The sequence below is a fragment of the Hemibagrus wyckioides genome, linkage group LG25 (assembly GCF_019097595.1).
Source record: "Hemibagrus wyckioides isolate EC202008001 linkage group LG25, SWU_Hwy_1.0, whole genome shotgun sequence".
Classification (NCBI taxonomy): Eukaryota; Metazoa; Chordata; class Actinopteri; order Siluriformes; family Bagridae; genus Hemibagrus; species Hemibagrus wyckioides.
The window spans coordinates 5,891,315-5,903,853 of NC_080734.1; the positions used below are offsets into that span (position 1 = coordinate 5,891,315).

General features: G+C 40.3%; 1 protein-coding gene across 2 annotated transcripts in view; it reads right to left on the reverse strand.

The window, feature by feature from the left end:
• fam184ab (family with sequence similarity 184 member Ab) overlaps positions 1–12,539 on the reverse strand; it is a 151,905-nt gene that overhangs the window by 73,917 nt on the left and 65,449 nt on the right. For both annotated transcript variants that reach the window (XM_058379691.1, XM_058379690.1), the window contains exon 7: positions 1,601–1,723. In XM_058379691.1, the coding sequence (XP_058235674.1) occupies positions 1,601–1,723 (123 nt within the window). The remainder of the gene's footprint in view (positions 1–1,600; positions 1,724–12,539) is intronic.

The following is a 12,539-nucleotide window of genomic DNA, read 5'->3' on the forward strand; positions in this document are numbered from 1 at the left end:
GCTTGTATCAGTGTGGCAGCAGTTTGGAGAAGGAGCACATATGGGTGTGAGGATCAGGTGTCCAAACATTTATACAATATACACTCACTGTCCACTTTAATAGAAATACCTGCACATTCATCAGCCACTCATGTGGCAGCAGTAAAAATGCATCACATCATGCAGATTCAGATCAATAGCTTCAATGTTCACATCAGACACCAGAGTGAAAAAAGTCTCATCTCTGTAACTGTGATCTGGGGCCAGATATGCTGGTTCAAGTAACTGTTGATCTCCTGAGATTGATATATATATATATATATATATATATATATATATATATATATATATATATATATATATATATATATATATATATATACACACACACACACACACACACACACACACACACAACATAACATGTAAACATTCACAGTGCAGGGTGGAAAAAGTATGTGAACCCCTAGGCTAATGACTTCTCCAAGAACTAATTGGAGCCAGGAGTCAGCCAACCTGGAGTCCAGTCAATGTGATGAGATTGGATGTGTTGGTTAAAGCTGCCCTGCCCTATAAAAAACACACACCAGGTTTGAGTTTGCTGTTCTCAAGAAGCATTGCCTGATGTGAACCATGCCTCGCAGAAAAGAGCTCTCAGAAGACCTACGATCAAGAATTGTTGACTTGCATGAAGCTGGAAAGGGTTACAAAAGTATCTCTAAAAGCCTTGATGTTCATGTGTCCACGGTAAGACAGACTGTCTACAAATGGAGAAAGTTCAGCACTGTTGCTACTCTCCCTAGGCGTGGTCGTCCTGTGAAGATGACTGCAAGAGCACAGCGCAGAATGCTCAATGAGGTGAAGAAGAATCCTAGAGTGTCAGCTAAAGACTTACAGAAATCTCTGGTGCATGCTAACATTTTTGTTGACAAATCTACAATAAGTAAAACCATCATCGCCGGAAAAATGAATTCCAAAGTTTATTAAGAGATTTTGCAGGAAAACTTAAGACCATCTGTCTGCCGACTGAAGCTCAACAGAGGATGGGTGATGCAACAGGACAACGACCCAAAGCATAGAAGTAAATCAACAACAGAATGGCTTCAACAGAAGAAAATATGCCTTCTGGAGTGGCCCAGTCGGAGTCCTGACCTCAACCCGATTGAGATGCTGTGGCATGACCTCAAGAGAGCGATTCCCAAGAATATTGCTGCACTGAAACAGTTTTGTAAAGAGGAATGGTCCAAAATTCCTCCTGACCGTTGTGCAGGTCTGATCTACAACTACAGGAAACGTTTGGTTGAGGTTATTGCTGTCAAAGGAGAATCAACCAGTTATTAAACTGTGAATGTTTACATGTTGTGTTCAATAAAAACATGAAAACATATAATGTATGTGCGGTATTAGTTTAAGCAGACTGTGCTTTTCTATTGCTGTGACTTTTTTCACACATTTTATGACCAATTTATGCAGAAATCCAAGTAATCCCAAAGGATTCACATACTTTTTCTTGCAACTGTATATATATATTTATATATATGGTCATGTTGAGTGTGTGTGTGTGATGATGATGATGACGTAAACGTGTGAAAGGATCATCAGGTGCTGGAGATGGTCTCACCTCGCAGTTAGCCATGTTGAGCTTGGTGGTCAGCTCCTCCCTTAGACTGTCCAGCTCCTCCCTCAGACTGTTCTTCTGCTCCTCCAGTGAACTACGCTCCTTCTCGAACTGCTGCTCCATCTCCTGATAACAGAAACACAACATCACAGTCACTACAATCAGAAATACAGTCTCATGACTGTATAAAAACTTCAAGACATGTCACAGCTTACTCCATAACACGACAGACGACAAATTAACCCCTGGTATGTAAAGAGTTACCAAAAAAGAAAAAGAAAAAAAAAGTTTCAAAGTTCCACACAAATAAATGTACCGCATCTGGGGGCGTACTTAATATCTTTATTTTTTTGTGAAATATTTTTTATTACAAAGAAAAAAAGCTTTACAGCTGCGCCTTGTGACTAGATGAATATTTGTAAGGCTGAATTGAACCAGAAAGTGTAGCACCCTTCAGTGCAATATGAGGGGAAGAATAAGGAAACACAACTATGAATTATGAAGGCTGTGTGAAATATTTGCATGAAAGCATGCAAGAGTATTATTGTGTCACCCACGCAGATATTTTTGTGGCTGGATGACGGTGTTAATGTCGCACGCATCGCCAACGCTGATTCTGATATTAAAAAAAAAAAACAGAGAAAGAAAAAGAAAACAGGCTGAACAGAGTGTCACACAGAACACCGCCTGTTCCGGTTAGAGGTATCGGTATAAAACGTACGACACGGCTCAATTATGGATTGATGAACGCGGTGTAAACCCAAATCACCTGTGTAATTATAGTAAATGTTTATCTGTGTGTGGAAGCGCGGTCGTAATTCATAATTACAATCATTATAAAAAAAATGACAAATATCGCAAATGACAGGCTTTAATTCCGATATGCGTGCTGCTGGATTCGCGGAGCGGCAGGATGATCGATCGGAAAATGTGCTGAAGTGCTGTGTAATGGAGGCTTGTTGGCACTCGGAGCGCACGGCTGCTCAAAAGTGTGCTTTATAATTTCGCATTTAGCTCTCGGAACGATGGCACGGCTTTATCACACCCGCAAGTTTGGAGGAAAAGTACCGTTCTTTGTGGAACGACGTGTGCTTTCCATGAGAATATGCGTGCACGCATGTCTTAAAAGCATAAATAATAAAGGAGGCCTTCTAGATGCAAAATATTTGACTTGTCAAAGACTGAAAGACAGAGAGAGAGAGAGAGAGAGAGAGAGAGACTGAGTAAGACTGCTAAATAACTGATAGTGTGCAGAGCTGTTCACAGACTACAGCTGGCGATGTGCATAATTCACCGTCCTAAACTTCCAAGCAGACCTGATATGCAAATATGACCTCATGAATGATTAATAGGGCTACATCTTTCGGTGCGGTGTGATGACATCGGTGCCTCCGTAATCGAATACCTCAGAGGTAGCTGCATCTCCGTTTCCATGTCTTGTTCATTTTGCTTATGGTGGAAATACCAGCACGTGTTCACAGGCATCATGGCACAGCAAACATATATCAGAATCTACACTGACCAATTAGTTCCTCAAGAGCTCTCGAATGCACAATTCCACATGCCTATAAACAGTTATAGAAAGTTCATTATTTACATTTACGTTATTTACTGTCACCCGAATGAGGATGAGGTTCCCTTCTGAGCCTCAAGGTTTCTTCCTCAGGGGAGTTTTTCCTCGTCACCGTCACCTCGGGCTTGCTCATTAGGATAAAATATTAATTTAACTTTAAAGTGAATCATTTTTACTCTATGGTTCTGTTCTTCTGTAAAGCCGCTTTGAGACAACGTCCATTGTTAAAAGCGCTATACAAATAAATTGAACTGAATAACGATATTAAACGGGACCGTTCCTTGTCTCTTGTACCTTTAATATGCATTTTATCTTTCGTGAAGATGCACAAAAAAATGATTTAACCATCTTAGAGCGCATGAAGTCTGAGTGAAGACCTGGATGTGGGCTAAAACATCTGCTCCAATGCGAAAGCAGACTTCAACCAGGCATCAAACCCGTCTTAGATGATTGACTGCATTCATGAAAACTGGACTAGTTTAACTTTTTTTTTTTTTTGCCAATCTGTTGCTGGAAGCTTTCCTTACATATATTTCCGAGTTGTTTGGATACAGCTCTGAGCTGTTCCTTGGTTTTGAAGATTGCCTCAGAGCGCTGGATGAAGCTGACAAGCCGTCAGTGTTGGGGAGAAATAAAGGCAAGCGATGAAGAAGAGGAGAAACTCCAGGTCTGGGCTAAAATAGCCGTGTTGTTTCTCAGTGACTTGGCGCTCGGCTCCAACGTAATCCCTTTCCCTTCGTTATTTATCCACCCTTCAATTTTTCGCTCGCCCATTTCCATTTCTGAGCGCGTCGGCTGATAAGCCCAAAGCGGCTCTGTGTTAATGTGATTCAGCGCTTTAGCAGCACGCCTGCTTCACTGTCCTGTCCTCTGGCTCTGTCCCTCAGGATAGGTCCCAGCAGAAAGGGCAAAAAGGGGTTGCAGGGTACCCAGGTGCGGCGTCGGACAAAATCAGCCATGCCTGCATAAAGCCCTGCCTCGGGGACGGCGACGAGACATGTCGGCGTCAGAGACACAGAGAGAGCAACATCCGAGACTCACCGTGATCTGGACAAGAAAACGGAGTAGAAACGGAGGACTAAAAATAGACTTGAGAGATCTGAATTTTTTCCGCCTTATTTTATTGTGAAACTTGACACTGGTGACAGTTGTTACCAGTTCTTGCAACTGTTACCATGGTGCTGCAAGATCCTGCAACTGTGCATCCTGCTAGTTTTAATGCTTAATGCTAAGGGAAAGGTCTAGTATGTGGTTAAGTGTGGTTTAAAAAAATGTATGGTCAAAAATGCAATGCCTTTTGCTGCTTAGTTATAAACCCTGCAACCTGAACTGGAACTTTCCATTGAAAAATGTAGGCCACGTTTCCTATCCGAGCCTGAGTAACATCGCGCTACGTCCCAAGGAAGAAAGTGATTGTTTTTAGCTTTGTCCTTTTGTCCATCACAGTGTCACACAAAAGTCTTTTAGTGGAGCTAAAGTACTCGAAGCAAGCGTGTCAACTATCTTCATCAGCCTCAAAGATTCAGTACAAAACTGAACCAAAAACACAAACGCTGGACTCTCAGTAAGTTCTAGCTGTACTACATGTAATACTTCACATGCATTCTCTGTTGAATTATTCCTCCAGTCAGAATGGATTTCAAAATAAGAAGTCTCAATCTGAGAAAACTTCTCTTGGCTGTGAGACACTTTTTGTAAAATGGTTTCTCACTGTTCTAAAGGGATAACCTGAGAAGAAAAATGGTTTACATCAAAGTTAAGGGTTTCATTTATTATACAGAATATCCTTTAGGATTAATAAAGTTCTATCTTATCTTATTTTCTTATCAAAGGGACAATCTGAAGAACATTGCAGGGTGTTGTATCTAGGTCTATCTATCTATCTATCTATCTATCTATCTATCTATCTAGCAATCAGTCCGTCAGTCTATCTATCTATCTGCCTGCCTATCTATCTATCTATCTATCTATCTATCTATCTATCTATCTATCTATCTATCTATCTATCTATCTATCTGTCTGTCTGTCTGTCTGTCTGTCTGTCTGTCTGTCTGTCTGTCTATCTAGCAATCAGTCCGTCAGTCTATCTATCTATCTATCTATCTATCTATCTATCTATCTATCTATCTATCTGTCTGTCTGTCTGTCTGTCTGTCTGTCTGTCTGTCTGTCTGTCTGTCTGTCTGTCTAGCAATCAGTCTATCTATCTATCTATCTATCTGTCTGTCTGTCTGTCTGTCTGTCTATCTATCTAGCAATCAGTCCGTCAGTCTATCTATCTATCTGCCTGCCTGCCTGCCTGCCTGCCTATCTATCTATCTGTCTGTCTGTCTGTCTGTCTGTCTGTCTGTCTGTCTGTCTGTCTGTCTGTCTGTCTGTCTGTCTGTCTGTCTGTCTAGCAATCAGTCTATCTATCTATCTATCTATCTATCTATCTATCTATCTATCTATCTATCTATCTGCCTATCTGCCTATCTGTCTGTCTATCTATCTATCTATCTATCTATCTATCTATCTATCTATCTATCTATCTATCTATCTATCTGCCTATCTGTCTGTCTGTCTGTCTGTCTATCTATCTATCTATCTATCTATCTAGCAATCAGTCTGTCAGTCTATCTATCTATCTATCTATCTATCTATCTATCTATCTATCTATCTATCTATCTATCTAGGTATATACTGTATGTGTCTGTCTGTCTGTCTGTCTATCTATCTATCTATATCTGCCTGCCTGCCTGTCTATGTATGTATGTATGTATGTATGTATGTATGTATGTATGTATGTATCTATCTATCTATCTATCTATCTATCTATCTATCTATCTATCTATCTATCTATCTATCTGCCTATCTGTCTGTCTGTCTGTCTATCTATCTAGCAATCAGTCTGTCTGTCTGTCTATCTATCTAGCAATCAGTCTGTCAGTCTATCTATCTATCTATCTATCTATCTATCTATCTATCTATCTATCTATCTATCTATCTATCTATCTATCTATCTGCCTGCCTATCTGTCTGTCTAGCAATCAGTCTATCTATCTATCTATCTATCTATCTATCTATCTATCTATCTATCTATCTATCTATCTATCTATCTATCTATCTATCTAGCAATCAGTCTGTCTGTCTATCTATCTAGCAATCAGTCTATCTATCTATCTATCTATCTATCTATCTATCTATCTATCTATCTATCTATCTATCTATCTATCTATCTATCTATCTATCTATCTGGTTTTGCTTTCATAATCTATAAAAAAACACCTTGGCATGATCAATATGATTATAATTATAATAACTAATGTGCTTGTGGATTATTAAAGAAACCCATCTGTGTTCATTTATATACATATGACCTTGACAACAGCTTTACATAATGGAGAGTTCCTAATACAGTTAGATTTAATTAATTAACTAATTAATTACTTTCGGATACATGCCACTGAGAACTGGCGATGTGCTCTAGAAAATGTGACGTCTGCAAAGAGACTTACTGAAAATGACTGCGCAAATTAGTGTGTCTAAAAGGCAGGTATCAGATTTGCGAAAGCCCGTTTCCATCCGTTTTTTCATCACTGAGAACGTTTAGACGCGTGACGTCGGCTAAAATCAGATTTATATTTAGTTCGTGTTAAAAAAAAAGAAGAAAGAAATAAAAATCATCACACTCTTGGTCTTTGTGTAGCTCGCCTGCTATCTGAGCACACGATTTCTCACTGCTGCACTTGTGAAATCCAGAGTGTTATTTGGGATCGTAGTAAATCAGATCATTTCATTCCCTCTTCATCACCACGGTGTCTCGGCGTACGTGTGATATTAAATGGCTAATGGATGAAACAGTATGCGGAGGTTTCGGAGTGTGACGGGCGGCTGTTTGTTGGCAGGAACATGGCCGACAGAGATAGATGACAGATTGTGTGTTGGCTGAGTCGATCGTGCACGGCTTTGTGGGCTTACATTTCATATGCTTTCAGTCGAAAGTATCACAACAGACAAGCCGGTCGTGTCATTTTGTAGCTTCTGGGCTCATGCCTGCAGATGACAAGAGAAACGGATGTGGAGTGTCAGACAGAGTGCTGCAGGAATGTAAAGGTGTGTGTCAGCATGAAGAGGACAAGTCAGCTAGGGCAGGAAGAAGAGCCGGGATGTCTAATGAAGCGTGGGCTCGGAACGGATACACCACTTCTTAGGGGACCTGCGAGGCTTCCTGGAGCTTGGACGAGTTGGAACAAACTCAAACTCAATGAAGACTCTGTCAGGTCTGTTCGGGAAGTCAACAGCTGTGATCACTGCATACGTCCAAAATAAAATCACACACACAGAACCACCCTTATAAGAGCTGCATACACCTGAAATAAATCGCCTGGGTGATTATAATCACTGGGATTCAGTACACGGACAGACGTCCTGACATTTTCTTTTAGTATTCGTTATTCCATCAAGCTGTCCTGACCCGAACCGTGATACTACCACCACCGTGTTTCACAGATGAGATAAAATACAACAGAATCCTGGATGAGGTTTCACATTGCTCATGCTTAATCCTAGCTCTTCATAATCTGACATTTCACAACCTTCTTATCTGCACCATAAACAGCTTGGATAAACACAGTGTGACCGATTGAAATAAATGACACAGTGCGAAAAATCTAATTCTTCCAATCTTGTCCAAAGTTTGTTGCACACTTTACGATCATTTTTTTCCCCCCTCACACATTTTGTTCAGTGTTTTGCCTCCATTTTGGTTCAGTGTTGCTCTGTCCTGGTTTTGATCGTGTTGCTGGTTCTTTGTGCTTTGGGTTCTGATACATTTTGGACATTCTTGGCATTCTCCGTGCTGCTTTTGTGACGTCTTTTGTATATGACCTTATCTTATGACCACGATACCCATAGTCCACCAAGCTGCCACTGCTGGGCCCCTGAGCAAAACCCTCAATTGCTCAATAACCCTCGGTTGTATAACATCTTCCAGTAAGTCTCTCTGGATAAGAACGTATGCCAGAAATGCTAATTTAAATCAAGGAATTTTGTGTTTTTGATTGAATAACGACTTCGTCATCAGCCCACCTGTAGAGATATCTGCAACCGTCTCTGTTGACACATTTGATGTCCATCGTTAATGACTTTTGTTACCTATGGACGACACCTTTTGTCGTTAGTCCACCTGTAGTGGCCTCTGCAACCGTCTCTGTTACACCTTTGATGCCTATTGTTGAACTCCTTTTGTTACCCATGGATAATGACTTTTAGATAATTGTACAAAGACCACGTCTTTGGTTCGTATAAATACTCCAGGTCTGTTTCAATGCACTCTGAAAATAAGCATTGCTACTTGAACCCTGACTCTGTGTGGCTTATTTTTCCCTGATATCAGCCCGGAGGTAGTGACAGACAGGGCTTCTTCTCAAAAAGTAAAAATTCAGATCAGATCAGATTATCTCTGCCATAGTTGTTTGCCAATTGCCTGACTTCCGTCTGTTTCCTGTTCTGATTTTTTTTTTCCTGGTCCAGCTTTTTCAAATTAAACTCTTTTACTGCACCTGCGTCTGTCTCAACTCTGGGAACATGACATTCGGTCAGTTCCTTAAATTCTCTTCATTATTTCAGACTGTACCAACCAGCTTGTCCTGAACAGACTTCAGTTTTTAATTGGGGGTTTGCTGCCGTAACATTCTAACCCCAGTTCTAAATTCCAAGAGTGAAACGTTCCTCTACCCAGAGATAACAGCAGGGTTTAGAATGTCAAAAAGCCGGGGGTACGTGCTGTATTATACTTATCAGTGTTGTATAAAGTACCCAAAAGCCATACTTGAGTAAAAGTACAGGTATTTTGTTAGAAAATGACTCAAGTAAAAGTTAAAGTCAACCATTATAATTCTACTTGAGTAAAAGTCTTAAAGTATCGGAAATAAACTGTACTTAAGTATCAAAAGTATTTTTTATGAACGTACTCAAGTATGGAAAGTAAAAGTAGAAGTAAATTAATAAAAAAGAAAGACTGTAATAATTTGGAGAATTATGAATTCTTTCTTAAACTTCTCAATAAGTGCACCACCAAAAAACAAGACATGCATGAAAGAAAGAAGAGGCCTTTAGAACTGTATTGTAATGAAGTGTACAGTATCAGTGTTTCCATACATGTGCGCTTGTAACTAAGGCCATGTCCACTCGTACCTGGGGATTTTTAAGAAGGGAGGTTTTTCTCTGTGTTTTGACCTTTCGTCCACATGCTCATGCAGTTTGAGGTCGTTGAAAACAAAGCTTTTGGAAAACTCCTTCCAAAGTGAACTCCATTTTCAGTGGTGTTGTGTGGACGGGGGAAACGGAGATTTTGACGAACTGACATCATTGTCTGTGTGCCGGTCTCCGTGATTTGATGTCAGCTTTGTTTATGAAGATATTTTGTGCAATAGCAGGAGGGGTGATTCTAGAATTTTCTTTTAAGGGGGGATCAGGCCCCGATGAGGGTATAATAGTAAGTAAGTAAGTAAATAAAAAAAATAAAATAAAATAAAATAAAATAAAATAAAATAAAATAAAATAAAATAAAATAAAATAAAATAAAATAAAATAAAATAAATATTTGACTAACAGGGTAGGATGGTAAACTTATTGCAGCATTCCACTGTATTGCATAGATGTGTATAACATTTGAATACTAAACAAGCCAAATACGAGTCTTCCTGATCTCACACACACACACACACACACACACACACTGCGGATTGAAGAACGCGGTGAAAGACGGGGAGGAGCCGAAGTCTGCCACCGTTTCATATGAAATTTAAAGGTCACTGAGGCGATCACCAATTTGTGTAGAGTTTATGGACAATCACAGAATTTTAAGAGGGCTAAGTAGAAAAAAAAATGGCTTAGCGACGCCCATGAATAGCAGACTTACATAAACTACTGACTGTGTTAACGTTTCTTACTGGACTTTTTACATGCGTGGACATACACGCGCAGTTACTCCCACATTACGTTCATGAACAGAGGGGCCGGAATGTAATATGAAGCTCACTGCTGCTGCATACAGAACTCCTACAACGCACACAGTGATGGCGGTTTTGGACGAGACCCGGTCGGACTTCTACATTCTACAATGTTTCCCGCGATGCGCCATTGTTGTTAGACTACCAGAACCGGTAATAAAGTTTTGTCTAGGCTTCTGATTGTCTAGGCTCCTGACAGCACTTAACAGGGTGTTTTTAACACGTAGGTCGTGTGGACAGAATAAAAAAATCTCTCCCCAGCTACGTGTGGACATAGCCTAAAGTCATCACTGACCACAAACTTCCTTTACCGCAAATTTGGATGTAGGTTTTTTTTGTAGTAAGTAACGAAAATGCCGAACAGAAAGTGTATCGGAGTAAAAGTATAGAATTTGTTTAAAAAAAGTAGTGAAGTAAAAGTTGACAGAGATATAAAAACTCAAGTAAAGTACAAAAACTCTCAAAAAATATTTAAGTACTGTAACGAAGTAATTTTACTTTGCACCACTGATACTTATACTTACTTATTATAACTTATACAGCATCATACAGTGTTATTATATAGAACAATTATTATATAAGGAATAACACGCAACAGATGATATGAAAATAATCCAGGCCTGGGTGGTGTGATGTCTCACGACGCTAATCGGGGTGTGCCGTGAATACCTTGAAGTGGATTATTTCCTTATAACCACACAGTCTGTCGTGTGTTATTCAGCTTGTACCACAGTGATTTGCCATCATTTACTTTATTAATAAACATCATACAGTGGAACCTTGGCATATGAACGAACCAAATCTCCGCTAAGTTGTACGTACGTTCAGGAGCCGTTCAAAACTTGGAAAGCCAAGCGAAGTAAGTCTTCAGTCTGTGAAAACTGCTTTGAAAGAGTCAACCCACGATACCAACGTTGCCTTCAGCATGCGTTCAAAAGCTAGGTGATTTTCTGGGAGTTTTTTTGTTGACAGATCAGGGGCATGGGTGGTCTGTTCTATTTTTAGCCCAAGCTTGGTGGCACGACTTCCTGTGAGGAGCCTTGACATGGATTGCTTGTCTTGGGTCAGTTCTTTGTAAGCAGCCATACAGTTTACATACGCTTCATATTGGTATTTTGGTCAGTCATGTCAGAAGAGAAGCTACAGTAGAAGGCGTGAAAACTCCTGCCTTGAAGCTCTTACAAAGTGCCTACACCCGAGACTCATCCATAAATATTAAATACATGTACAAACTACAGAATATTAATAATATATTAAGCTAGTCCTTATATGTTAAGGAAATGCTTTAATACGAGGTGCTGTAATGCAAAAATAATGCACACTTGTGACCAATCAGATTCGAGTATTCAACCATGGTGGATAATGCACTTGATAAAAATTAAATACTGAGTGTGTGAGTGAGTATTAGAATTAGTGAGTGAATTAGTGAATTAGAATTAGTGAGTGAGTGAGTGAATTAGTGGGTTAGTGAGTGAGTGAGTGAGTGAGTGGGTTAGTGAGTGAGTGAGTGAGTGAGTGAGTGGGTTAGTGAGTGAGTGGGTTAGTGAGTGAGTGAGTGAGTGGGTTAGTGAGTGAGTGGGTTAGTGACTGGGTTAGTGAGTGGGTGAGTGAGTGGGTGAGTGAGTGAATTAGTGGGTTAGTGAGTGAGTGAGTGAGTGAATTAGTGGGTTAGTGAGTGAGTGGGTTAGTGAGTGGGTGAGTGAGTGAATTAGTGGGTTAGTGAGTGAGTGGGTTAGTGAGTGAGTGAGTGAGTGAATTAGTGGGTTAGTGAGTGAGTGAGTGGGTTAGTGAGTGAGTGAGTGAGTGAGTGGGTTAGTGAGTGAGTGAGTGAGTGAGTGGGTTAGTGAGTGAGTGGGTTAGTGAGTGAGTGGGTTAGTGAGTGGGTGAGTGAGTGAGTGAGTGAGTGGGTTAGTGAGTGAGTGAGTGGGTTAGTGAGTGAGTGGGTTAGTGACTGGGTTAGTGAGTGGGTGAGTGAGTGGGTGAGTGAGTGAATTAGTGGGTTAGTGAGTGAGTGAGTGAGTGAGTGAATTAGTGGTTTAGTGAGTGAGTGAGTGAATTAGTGGGTTAGTGAGTGAGTGGGTGAGTGAGTGAATTAGTGGGTTAGTGAGTGAGTGAGTGAGTGAATTAGTGGTTTAGTGAGTGAGTGAGTGAGTGAGTGAGTGAATTAGTGGGTTAGTGAGTGAGTGAGTGGGTTAGTGAGTGAGTGAATTAGTGGGTTAGTGAGTGAGTGAGTGAATTAGTGAATTAGTGGGTTAGTGAGTGAGTGAGTGGGTTAGTGAGTGAGTGAATTAGTGGGTTAGTGAGTGAGTGAGTGAGTGAATTAGTGGGTTAGTGAGTGAGTGAGTGGGTTAGTGAGTGAGTGAATTAGTGGGTT